Source organism: Trichosurus vulpecula, chromosome 2 (genome assembly GCF_011100635.1).
Source record: "Trichosurus vulpecula isolate mTriVul1 chromosome 2, mTriVul1.pri, whole genome shotgun sequence".
Taxonomy (NCBI): domain Eukaryota; kingdom Metazoa; phylum Chordata; class Mammalia; order Diprotodontia; family Phalangeridae; genus Trichosurus; species Trichosurus vulpecula.
In genome coordinates, this window is record NC_050574.1 from 139,761,357 (window position 1) to 139,773,697 (window position 12,341).

General features: G+C 37.5%; 1 protein-coding gene across 2 annotated transcripts in view; it reads left to right on the forward strand.

The window, feature by feature from the left end:
• The window catches only part of ALKBH8 (alkB homolog 8, tRNA methyltransferase), a 48,015-nt gene that overhangs the window by 12,116 nt on the left and 23,558 nt on the right, over positions 1 to 12,341 (forward strand). For both annotated transcript variants that reach the window (XM_036742749.1, XM_036742750.1), the window contains 3 exons: positions 1,696 to 1,791; positions 3,795 to 3,899; positions 5,301 to 5,371. In XM_036742749.1, coding sequence (XP_036598644.1) covers positions 1,696 to 1,791; positions 3,795 to 3,899; positions 5,301 to 5,371 — 272 coding nt within the window. The remainder of the gene's footprint in view (positions 1 to 1,695; positions 1,792 to 3,794; positions 3,900 to 5,300; positions 5,372 to 12,341) is intronic.

Below are 12,341 nucleotides of genomic sequence, written 5' to 3' on the forward strand. Positions count from 1 at the left end.
GTCTTTTGGGTTACTTATACTTGGGATTTTTCGGGATCTTAGTATTCCCTGATTTATAGCTATTTGGCAGCACTGGGGGAATATTAGTTTTAAAAGAGATGGTCCTTTGCAGCAAGGAGCACTTTGGGGTTATTGAAAATACCTTGCAATCTTCCTCAATTCAGTTTAGTTCAATCATCCTCCTACTTACTTCTAGACCCAGATCGTTGTCCATCCACAGTACTTGTCTAAGATATATAGAAAGAGATAGTATGGTGTGTATATACATATATCTGTATATAAACACACATATATTAACCACATAAACACCACACATATATATACACACACGCATGTGTGTGTGTATATATATGTATATCTATATTTATAGATATATAGATATATATGTGATGTGATATATGATATGATAGGACATGATATGTATGTATTGTCTTCCTTGGAAATCTGACTGATGTTTCATTGCAGCTTAGAGATGACTAATTTCCTGAGGACTGTGTGTAAGCTCTAGGAGGTTCTCACAAGATAGAAAGGTATCAAATACTGACTCAGTGATGAATCCTATGCCTGTTATTTGATAATTAGCCTAGCTAAGTTCATCACCAAGTTGGCCATAGGGTGATGAATTTTTTGGCCACGGTACATACACACATGAATACGTACGTGCCCATGGACACATGTGCACATGCACACAGACACACAGTCATCTACCCAGCTAGATGAGATACTCTGCCTAATGTGCATTTTCCATCCATTTCGTTTTTATAATGTTGATGTTTAATGCAATCTTTTTTTTCTGAATTGTTAAAGATTTCACTGAGGAGGCATTAGAGCATTCTGGGGCTCTCTGCAAATAAAAACATTTGGAGAACCTAATATATTTGCCCATGCCAGGGGTGGGGAACCAGCAGCCTCAAGGACACGTGGCCTTCTAGGTCCTCAAGCACAGCCCTTTGACTAAATCCAAACTTCACAGAACAAATCCCCTTAAAAAGATTTGTTCGGTAAAACTTAAGACTCCCTTAAAAGGCCACCTAGATAGACCTAGAAGGCCACATGTGGCCTTGAGGCTGCAGATTCCCCACCCCTGAGCCATGTGATAAAAGAGGTCCCAGGCAGGATCTTGACCAAAGAAGGACTTCCAACTGATGGCAGACCTCTCTAGGGGCTCCTGTTCTTTCATAACTCAATTTTGAATTATTCTTGGTATTCATATTTTTTTCCAGAGTTAAGCAAATTATATTAATAATACTTTGCAACCATGGTACAGATTTCCTATATGAACTAGGAAGACTATTCTCTCATCATTTCTTATAGTTAGAACCTCAAATATTTCAAACTCTTTTTCAGTTTTAAGAACCTAATGTACTCTCTTTAAATCTATAATGCCCTGAGTATTCTCTCAGATTTAAAACTTTCCAGTTCACTAGTAGCAATGTGAGTGGCAGGATAGTGTTTAAACCAGCCATTCAGTAAATTCTTAATTGTTAAAATTCTAGACTTGAAGAAGCACTGGGTACAAAAGCAGGATATTTGGTTAATTTTGTGGAATTCATCAGCAGAGAGAGTTGTTTGTAAATACTGCAGCTTCCTCTATGAATTCTTGCAAAATGATGATTTTTAAGCATATGAAGAAGGCTAAGTATTTTTTCCTCAAAGAAATCACTTCATTTCTTTTTCTTTTTCTCTTTTTTACAGCTCAGAAATCTCTAAAACATAGAAAAGTAAAACATTATGGGTATGAATTTCGCTATGATAACAACAATGTAGATAAGGATAAGCCATTACCTGGAGGTAAGATATTGTTAATAGATATTGGTGCCACATTTCAGTTGTAAAATAGTTTATAGGAAATGAGGTCTTTGGTAGTAGCTACATCCTAGTTGAGGGGAGGCTAGTTACTTTGTATTAGTAGCATTTGAAAATAACTAAGGAAATTGACTACTCATGGTGAAGTAAAGTTGGCTCCATTTGATTGTGTGGGGTATGACCAGAGATTTGGAATGAAAATTCTAGAATTATCTCACTAAAGCCAAAAATTAAAGATGTTCAGTGTAGTTTATAATTGAAATAATTGTAAGGTATAGTGGATAGAGTGTTGGATGTGGAGTCAGGATGACCTGGGTTCAAATGATGCCCCTTATGTTTTATAACCATGGGCAAGTCAGTAAACCAATAGGTCAACAAGTATTTACTAAGTGCTTACTATGCACCAGATGCTGTGCTAGCACCGGGAATACAAATATAAGCAAAAAGAAAGTCTTTCCTCTCCAGGAGCTTCCATTCTTAAGGGGAAGACAACACATTTTAAATGTTGAAGCTGAAAAAGGTTGTGTGGTAGGGGTAGGTGAAGTGAGAAGAAGGAGGGCAGCCAGTAGAACACTGGGCCTGGAGTCAGGAGGACCTGAGTTAAACTCCAGCCTCAAACACTATCTCTGCGGCCCTGGGCAAGTCATTTACCCCTTTTTGCCTCTAATTGTATTCTTAGCACCTAGCATTGTGCCTGGTACCATAGTAGGCACTTAATACTTGTGGACTGGATTGCATTAGAAGATTGGATTAGATTTGAGGATTGGATTAGAAGAAGGTACCTAGCTCAGGGGCATGAAGTGATGTCTTGGGCAGAATAGTGAAGTTCAGAGGAGCAGAATCTGATGAAAAATGAAATCACTGGATCTCTCTGAGCCTGTTTTCTCACCTAGAAAATCAGAGGATTGAACTAGGTGATCTTTCAATCTCTGATCCTATGTTGCTATAAGCTGTGCATATTATTTAAGTATGATTCAAGAAAGGAGGAAGGAGCATAGTAAATCAGAAAGAATACTGGATCTTTAGGGGTCAGGGCAGTTGGGTTCTGGTCCCAGAAGATTTTCTGTTGGATAACGGTGTAACATTGGGCGAGTCACTTTAGTCTGAGCGTTATAATCCTTCATTTGTCATCTGAGGGGTTTGAACTGTCTTCCACCTTTTCGATTTTCTAATTCCATGTGCTTTGGATAGTTTCTTCAACTGTATGTGAAATTCTTCAAAATTGAGAGGAAATAAGAAAAACCAAGAGAAGTTTTATAAATTTTAATCAACTGCATTCGTTTTCCCCCCATACCCCAAGAATGATTAGTATTGATTTGGTAACAAAAGAAATACCTTGCATCAGAACTTTACTTTTACTGCAATCCTTTTGAGTTTTTAAGGTTTTATTTCTTCAAATATTATAAAGAATAAATAAAATATAACTGTATTAGAGAGTCATCTTGAGGTTGTAAGAAGAGAGATGGCCTTGGAGTCAGGAAAATCCAGGCTCAAGTCCTGTCCTTGATATACATACTGGCCGTATGACTCTGGGCAACCTCTCAATGTCCCAGACAATCTAAGATTATAAAGTATAATCTGCGTTGGTGGAAGGAAATTCCACAGCAATGAAATTACAGATCTAGACCCTCCCCCCAAATGTATTATTGGGTTTTTTTTAAGTTATCTTTTGATTAGACCTATCATTTCATCACTGTGAGGGACTTGTTCTTTCATAAAATTCAAAAATTATTAGTAATTCCTGAATTTTGCTTAAAAATCTTAGGCAGCAACCTAAAAATTTAAAAAATATTCGGTATTTTGTTTGAGGCATGAGTAGTTTGTGTTTTGGATTTCTTTGTTGTCATTTGGTTATGGATCTAGCTATTAGATTTAGAGTAGAACATACCTGTATTGTTTGCACTGGCTTTGATTTCTGTTCTTGCATCAAAAATATTTATTGAATGCTTTTCTAGTCTAATGTTTTATACTTATCATTTTAACTGCAGGTCTTCCTGATATTTGTAACAGTATTTTAGAGAAATGTTTGAAAGAAGGACACATTAAATACCTCCCTGATCAGTTGACAGTAAATCAGTATGAACCTGGGCAGGGTGAGTACTTCTTCTGAAAATTCCAAAGCCCATATTTTATTTTTTAAAAGTAAAGAAAATAACCCTAGAGAATATAATGTCCTGTTAATACTACTTGTTTTTATCATATTTGCCTCATAAATTATTACTGTTTTGCCTTTACTAAGTACTTCTGCTTGACTTTGGTCCAATAGAAATAGTCTAGATGCTGTATGGAACTTTTATTTAAAATATTGGCAGTCCTTTTAAAAATAGCTTTCTGGAACTCTTTTCCTCCCCTGTTTCCATTTGAGAAATTAAAAAAAGTGCCTAAAATGTGAGAAAAGGAAGAATAAATAAATAATTGAAAAAGATGAGCTCAAAAGTGAAACAAACAACAGTGGGAGAAGCATGGATATAATGATGAACGATTGAGAGAAGATTTGGCAGTATTGTTGGATGGCTTTGTTCTTCTTCCCACACCAGGACCTCTCTAAATGGCAAATTTAGGTTCAGAGACTCACAGGAAATCCCTAAGTCAGAGCTGTCAAACTTTTGGGGCAGACTGAAACTCTGGGAGTGTGACTGGATTAAAATGTAATCAGAAAATGTTTAATAAAATAAATTAAAATACGGTACAGTATAGAGAATGTTAATTTGTAGTTTTCTAAGTCAGTATGCTTCCTGCATTTGAGTTTGACACTATTGCCTTGATTGATCTCAACTAATGTGGCAACATTCCTATCTGATATTCGGAGTATATCAGCGTATTGTAAGGAATACGTAAGCTCCTTGAGGGGAAGGACTGTCTCCAATGCTTTTTTAAAATTTCCCCTCCCATGGGCAGGGTTCTCCCTTAGGGAAAACAAATGCTCAGGCAGTTAATTAATTGATTTATGGAGAGTGAGTAAATAGAAAAGAAGAAAGCCATGCCTTCAGCCAAGGCTTTCCTTAGATTTGATTTCTATCTCTGATTTAGGTTGTATTGACACCTACTTAAAATCCACTGTGATGAAGTGGCCTTGATGCTTCAGCAGTTGAAATCTTTCTGAATCCTGGCCATTTCTATACCTTTCTTCCCTCTAGCTTTATCTTAGGTTCCAGTAGGACCATTCAGTGTCTCAAGTAACAAGCAAATCTGATCAGCTGAACTCAGGACCCATAGAATTTTTCCTGAATATTAAGACACAAGACAACCCGCTGTGCTTAGTTCAAAGTTGGAAAGTCATATTTACCTTCCCTTTCCCTTTTCGTTCAGATTATAATACTTTACTTGCTGTTGCTTGAGCTTTTTATTATACCAAATATAATCAACTCCTCAATCAACAAGTATTTATCAAATACCTATGTGCCAGGCACATAAGGGCATGTGTAGAGTGTGTGTGTGTGTAAATTTTTAAAAATAAAGAAAAGAGAATGACCTACTAATTAATTCTGTTTCAGGAATTCCTCCTCACATTGACACTCATTCAGCTTTTGAGAATGAGATCATCTCTCTCAGTTTGGGAGCAGAGGTAAATGCTCTTAAATTCTAATCAGCTGATGCATTTGATATAACATTGCTTTACATAGAACTATTTCCCACGTGTCTTAATTTTTAGTGTAGACAGGCTTGTCTCCTCTTAGTATACAAAACAAAGCTACAATAATGGATGTCAGACATGAGAGAACCCAGCCTCCCAAAAAGGAATAGAAAAGGAGAGTTAAACTGCAGAGGAAGAATGCACAGTGATTACTTATTTCTCACTTACTTTTTGTGTAGATAATTTGTGTACTGATATTCTGCCTTGGCATTTAGTTGAAGATGACTGAGCCTGGATACTTCAGTCTTGTACCCTCTCTGAAATGGTGCCACGTTTGTTGGTTATTTTCAGTGTAGGTGACTTGTATACGGATTCTGTCCTAGGTACTTGGAGAGGGTTACATAACATACCAACAGTGTTTTATTTCAGTGGATGGCTATATGATCCCTCAGCTGTCTTCCAGTGCTAAATCTAGGATTTTGTGATCATTCGAGGTCTGAGAGTTCAGTTATCAATTTTCACCTAGACCCCTTCTGGCTTTCTTCCTCAGTGCTCATCTTATCCTGAAAAAGTATGAACATTTGACCTGTAACCCACCTCTCTGAATAGCCTTGTTTTGTTCTCTGTGGCCAAATGGAACAATTCTAATGCTTCTAAATTCTAAATCCTGTGACAGCCTCTCACTTAAAGGCAGAGACCATGTACCTTCTCAGCATTTCCCTTACTGAGATAAAACTTCACCGGGTATTTCCTTCCATACTTCCCTTACTGAGGTAAACATTTCAAAGGGGTGGGGAACCTGCAGCTTTCAATTGTAACACTTTCAATTACATTTATATACCTATTACAGTTGACACAGTGCTTTTCTCACAGTAATCCTAAGAAAGACAGTACAAATATTATTAACTCTCTTTTAGATGAGGCAATAATAAGTGACATAGTTGAAGCTTATATCCAGGGCTTCTGATTCTAAATCTGGGCTTCTTTCTCTTACACTAATTTTGCTTTTCAACATTGCATTGGGAAATAGGGAGCGTTACGTCTGGATGAAGTATGACAGGAGGTTACAATCCTGTTCAGCCTCTGGTGGATTGCTCAGGTCTGGTCTACTACAGTTTGCTTTGTGCATGTCTAAATTCACTTCAGCAATTCAATTTAACAAAAATCTACTAAGTACCTATTATGTGACAGTCACTCTGCTAGACTTTGGGGATTTAAAGATCAAAACCAAACTTCGCTGTCCTCAAAGAGAACCAAGAGTGCCATGACTGAAAACAGTGTGTGTGACTGAAAACTGTATCTGTGATTGAAAACAATATGTGTGAAACAGAAAACAATGTGACTGAAAACTGTGTATGACTGCAAACAGTCTGTGTGGCTGCAAACAGTGTGTGTGACTGAAAACTGCATGTGTGGCTGCAAACAGTATATGTAACTGAAAACAATGTGTGACCAAAAACTGTGTGTATCACTGAAGACAGTATGTGTGTGTGTGTGGCTGAAAACAGTGTGACTGAAAACTGAACTCAGTTTTCCTAACTCTTAATCTTAATCTGGTCTTTGTTGCCCTTTACAGATGCTTTAATATATCCTGATGATAAAATTCATGCAGTGACAGATAAAATCTGTGGACATATGTTTTGATTTTCTTCTTTACCTAGAAAAAAATTGAAAAAAAAACAGTGTTTACCATATCAGTCATTCAACAAATATGTATTGAGTGTAAGGTCGTCTGTGCTTGGGCAGTGAGGACTAAAGAACAATCTTCACCTTCTAAGAGTATACAGTCTAGTAGAAAAGCCACAACACCTACACAAGAAGCTGCAATTTAGGATAATATAGACACCATATCAATGATATGTGCTGATAAGTGCTGTTTAAGTTCCAAGAAGGGAAAGTTTGCTTTTACCTGATTCAATCCAGAAGCCTTTTTCTGGGAAGTGCTATTTGAGCTGAGCCTTCAGAACAATCTCTTATCTTCTTGATAGTCAAACTTATTAGCCCAACCCTGTGCCTTTCTTTGGACATAGAATCACTGCCCCCGAATTACTTTTCCACTTGCCACCCAGATTCTCTCCCATTTTCTAAGAACCTTTGTAAATCTCACCTTTTCTATGAAGTTTTCTTTTTATTAACTAGAAGTCAGATGTTTACAACCATTGTATTTTATCTGTTTGCATCTGCATTTTCTACTGCACAGAACTCTTGCTCATACTAAGAGTGTAGGAACAGGGATGAGACCTGTGATTTCATTGTTATGTGAAACTCCCTCTGCTACCAGTGCAGGCTGCCATCTTTTCTCTAGCTTCTAGTCTTAAAGAGGAATCTGAGACCTACCTGGAGTCATACATCCAACATATATCAGAGATGGGATTTGAAACCAGTTCATATTGGTTCCCAGTTCCCAAGCCAGCTCCTGTCCACTAAGCAACACTGCTTCTTTAAAATAATGATTTATAAGATGTAACTTGAAGTTATAAATATGTAACTTTTATTTATTCAGGAGGTGGTTGTTATTGTGAAGATTATGTGTCCTTCCTAGTTGTTTATGTTTGTCTTTAAATGGCATTTAATACAACACTATTATAGATATGGAAACTTTATGGGTAAATTTGGTGATGATGTTGAATTTTACTCTTTTTGTCTCTTTTCCTTGACAACTGGTCATTTTATGTAGTTTTAATCAGAAGTTAAAAGAAATGAAGCCACACATTTTAGTTGAAGAAATAAAAATCTGTTGTCATATTCACCATATCCATTTGGTGTCTCTGGAAGCACACATTGGGTTCAGTTTTCCAAAAGAAGTAGAGAGCTTCAGGTTAATGCCTTGTTTGTAATGTTTAGAAAAATAACGTTGAGAAGCCTGTGATGAGGATAATAGATTTTATTTTTAAAAGATAAATTCAGAGGCAAAATGAAGCTTGCTAACAGTATAGTAATTTTATACTTCCTTTCATTAACTCATCATTTGCTTTTTCGATGATGATTTCCTGTATCTTTCAACCTCTTCAACTCCCTTCAGTTTTACTAAACTAATTCTTCATGCTATTCAAACTTTGACCCCTTGAAATTCCCTCAGTCATTTGTTTGTCAGTCGTGGCTGTTCGGGCCACAGCTGCTTCTCTTCCTCCCTCTGTCTAGTTATCTCAGCAAGTACTATCACCCAGGAATTCCTTGCTTTCTTGACTTGCCATTTCCACCTTAACTTCCATCTGTGTGTTATTTCAGCTTCTTCTTGAGAACTGCTGAGCATCACTAGAGAAAGAGACCGAGCCATACGAATCTAATCCGTTTTAAAGGCATGCTGTAACCCCAGCTGGGACCTTAGTACTATTCAGCAGTCTTTTTATCAGTCTCTTGTTGACTCACTATTGCATGTCCCACAGTGGTTTTTTCCAGTCCTTTTCCCCTCTTTCACTCTCAGATAACCTTACCACCTCCTTGGCTGGGATCATTTGAATCTTATGTGGTCATCTTTAACTTCCATTCCTACTTACTCAAAATTTCTCTCTTTTTTTTTGAACTACCCCTGTCATCCTTTACTATTTTTTTTTTGAAGAAAAAATTTCATCCTCTTTGCCAAGGCTAATCCCTTTAATTGTGTCATCAGTCTCATTCCTTTCCTCTTCATCAGCAGTCTCAATGTGTGGTCCATAAACTCCTGGAATTTCAGGGGGGCATCAAGATCTAAACTATTTTCATAATAATACTAAGATGTTTTGATTTCTAATATGACAAATCTCATTAGGTATAATCCATATAGGCAAAAGTTCTTTGGAGGGTCTTCAGTAATTTTTAAGAGTTGTAAAGGGGTCCTAGGACCAAAAATTTGAGAACTGGATCTCCAAGTCGTTATTCTCTCTTGAGGCTTTAACTTCTCCTTCCCTACCCTTCTTCCTAACCCTTAGCCTGCAAATATGTATAGGTCTCCTTATTTCCAAAACAAAATAAAAATCTTTCCTTCAACTTTGTTGTCCCCTTTGAGCTTTCTTTCCCTCACCATCAGACTTTTCCAGACAGTAATCAATACTCATTTCTTCTACTGCCTATTTCCCTTAAACCTTTCAACTGTTATGAATCTGGTTTCTCTCCCCATCAGTCCCTACCCAGGTACCTTTAAGATGCCTGCCTCTTTTTTTACTCATCAAGATCATTCATGATCATACCGTAAGACTTTCATTTTTGGGAACCTTTCATGATGATACTATCTTATCCTGTAGCTTTGTCTATTTTAGACCTGGTTAGGGCCTTGGAACCATACTCTTGAGCATAGATCTACCCAGACAACCCTAAGGCCAGTTCTCATTTTTCCTGATGAGGACAAAAGTCAAATTTATAAGGAATAAGTAGATGGTAAGGCATTGTGATTGGATAGAGTCCTACATGGAAGACCTGAGTTCAAAAATGGCTTCAGACACTAACTATGTGACCTTGAGCATCACTTAACCTCTGTTTGCCTCAGTTTTTTTATCTATAAAATGGGGATAATAATAGCAACTAGTTCCCAGGATTGTTGTGAAGATAAAATGAGATAATATTTGTAAAAGTGTTTGGCACAGTACCTGGCACATAGTAGGTTATATATAAAGTTAGCTAGTAGCAGTGGCAGTAGCAGTAGCAGTAGCAGTAGTAGTAGTAGTAGTAGCAGCAGTAGTATAGACTATTCTTTGGAGAACTTTTTCAAACTAGCCTCACATCTCCTTTACCCACAGAGTCACTAAATCAAATTAAATTCATAGATTCACAAATTATTAGACCTGGGACATTAGGGACCATCTAGTCTAACTCTTTAATGTTGAAGTGAGAACTGAAGTAGAGGAACAAAAGAGAGACAAAATCCAAGAAAGCAGCCACCAATAAAGGCTACAGATGTCCATAAATACACAAAGTATGGAAAATAAACAAGGTAAACCAGTCATAAATTTGGCTTTACAGGTAGTACTGAGACTTGGTAGGATCAGTCCCACACCTGGAATGTGACTAGAAGGCTGTAGAAGGAACAGGAAAGATACAAGGGACATGTGAGAGAGTGGAGCAGAACATACTCATATGAAGAACTTCAGAAACCAGAGGAGGAAAGCACAGTAGAGAGCATTTGGATAAGATAAAGATCAAAGGAGGCAATCTATCAATAAATAATTATTAAGCACCTGCTCTGTGAGAAGCACTAGAGATCTGAGTTCAAAGAATGTCACTATCCCTACTTTCAACAATCAATTGAGGTAACATATATGAAGGGCTGTATAAATGCTAGTTGTTATAATTAAGAGACCAGTTATTAATGGGGGTGCCAACATAACATATAAACTATAAACAGCATAAATATGAAGTTAATAAATGCAAACATATACAAGGTAGTACAGGGTAGTCTGGGAGGCAGGGAGAGTATTAGAAGTTGTGCGATGAGGAAAGCCTTCATGCAGAAGATGGTAATGAGCTTCATTCTAAAGGAAGAGAGGGAATCTGAGATGGAGGTAAGGCATGTGGGACAGAGACTAAAGATGGAGTGTGTGTGCACCTGTGTGTGTGTGTGTGTGTGTGTGTGTGTGTGTGTAACAAAAAAAAGTTTGACTGGATCACCAAATGTGGGAAGGTGAGTACTGCAAAATGTAAAATGAGTCTGGAAAGATAGATTGGGGCCAGGTGGTGCAGGGGCTTTAAAAGCTAAATAGAGGAGTGTATATTTTATCCTAGACATGACAGGAAGCCACTGGAGTTAACTGAATGGGAGAGACACGTAGTCAGATCTTCACTTAATAAAAATCATTTTGGCAGCAGTGTGTAGGATGGCCTGGGAGACATTTGAGTCAGGGAGATAAATGAGCAGGCTGTTGTCATAATCTAGATAAGAAATGGCCTGAACTAAGGTGGTAGCTTTGTGAGTGGAGAGAGGGGTTGGTTGCAAGAGATGGGAAGATAGAAATTACAAGATTAGACAATTGACTGGATATTTGGGGTGAGGGAGAATGAGGAGTAAAAGATAACTCTGAGATTTTGAACCCAGAGACTGAAAAAATGACTGTCAGTAGAAATAAAGAAGTTTGGAAGAGGGGAGGGTTTAGGGGAAAAGATCATGATTTCTGTTTTGGACATGCTGAGTTTGAGATGTGCATAGGTCATCGGTTTGAAATGTCCAATAGTCAATTATTGATGCAGGACTGAAGCTAAGGGGAGAGTTTGAGGATGGACAAATAGATCTGGGAGTTGCCTGCATAGAGGTGATTTTTAAGGTTTGGAAGCTGAGAGAAGAAGAAGAAAAGAGTCTGTAGAGTAGAACCTTGGGAAGCACTCACAGTCAGGCAGTGTGATGTGGATGATGAGCCAGAAAAGAAAGACTGAGAAGTAAGAGTTAGACATGTAGGAGATAAACCAGGAGAGAGGAGTGTCATGAAAATGCAGAGAAGGGAAACTCTCCAGAAGGAGAAGGCAGTCAGCCCTGTCAAAGATAGACCAAGAAGGATTAGGACTGAACAAAAACCATTAGATTTGGCGAGTAAGAGATTGTTGCTAACTTTGGACAGAGTAGTTTCAGTTGAGTGATGAAGTTGGAGCATTTCTCTGTACCATCCATGTTCCTTTATGTTCCTAAATTATTTTTTCCTAATCTCCCCATATTTAAGCTTCTGTTTTAGCTAGGTATTACGTATGCAAAATAATCTGTGACCAACTGGTAAGGATACCTTTTGGGTGGACTAAACCTACTTTTAAATAGGCTCGTTCACCTATAATTCAACAATGTTGGCAGCATAGCTGCCAAAACATCACATATTTTGGCTGTATTGGCCCTAATTAGAGTCACTGGCTCCTTAGACCCCAAATAAGGAAGAATACCTCTTACCAGATCCCGTCTTGCCTGATCAAGGTTTTAAAAAAGTTTTTCCCATTGTAGACTTTTTTACTTCAGATCTCATTTCTTGAAGATACTTTGATGTAATTTTCTCGTATTTCTGAACTTCCTAGA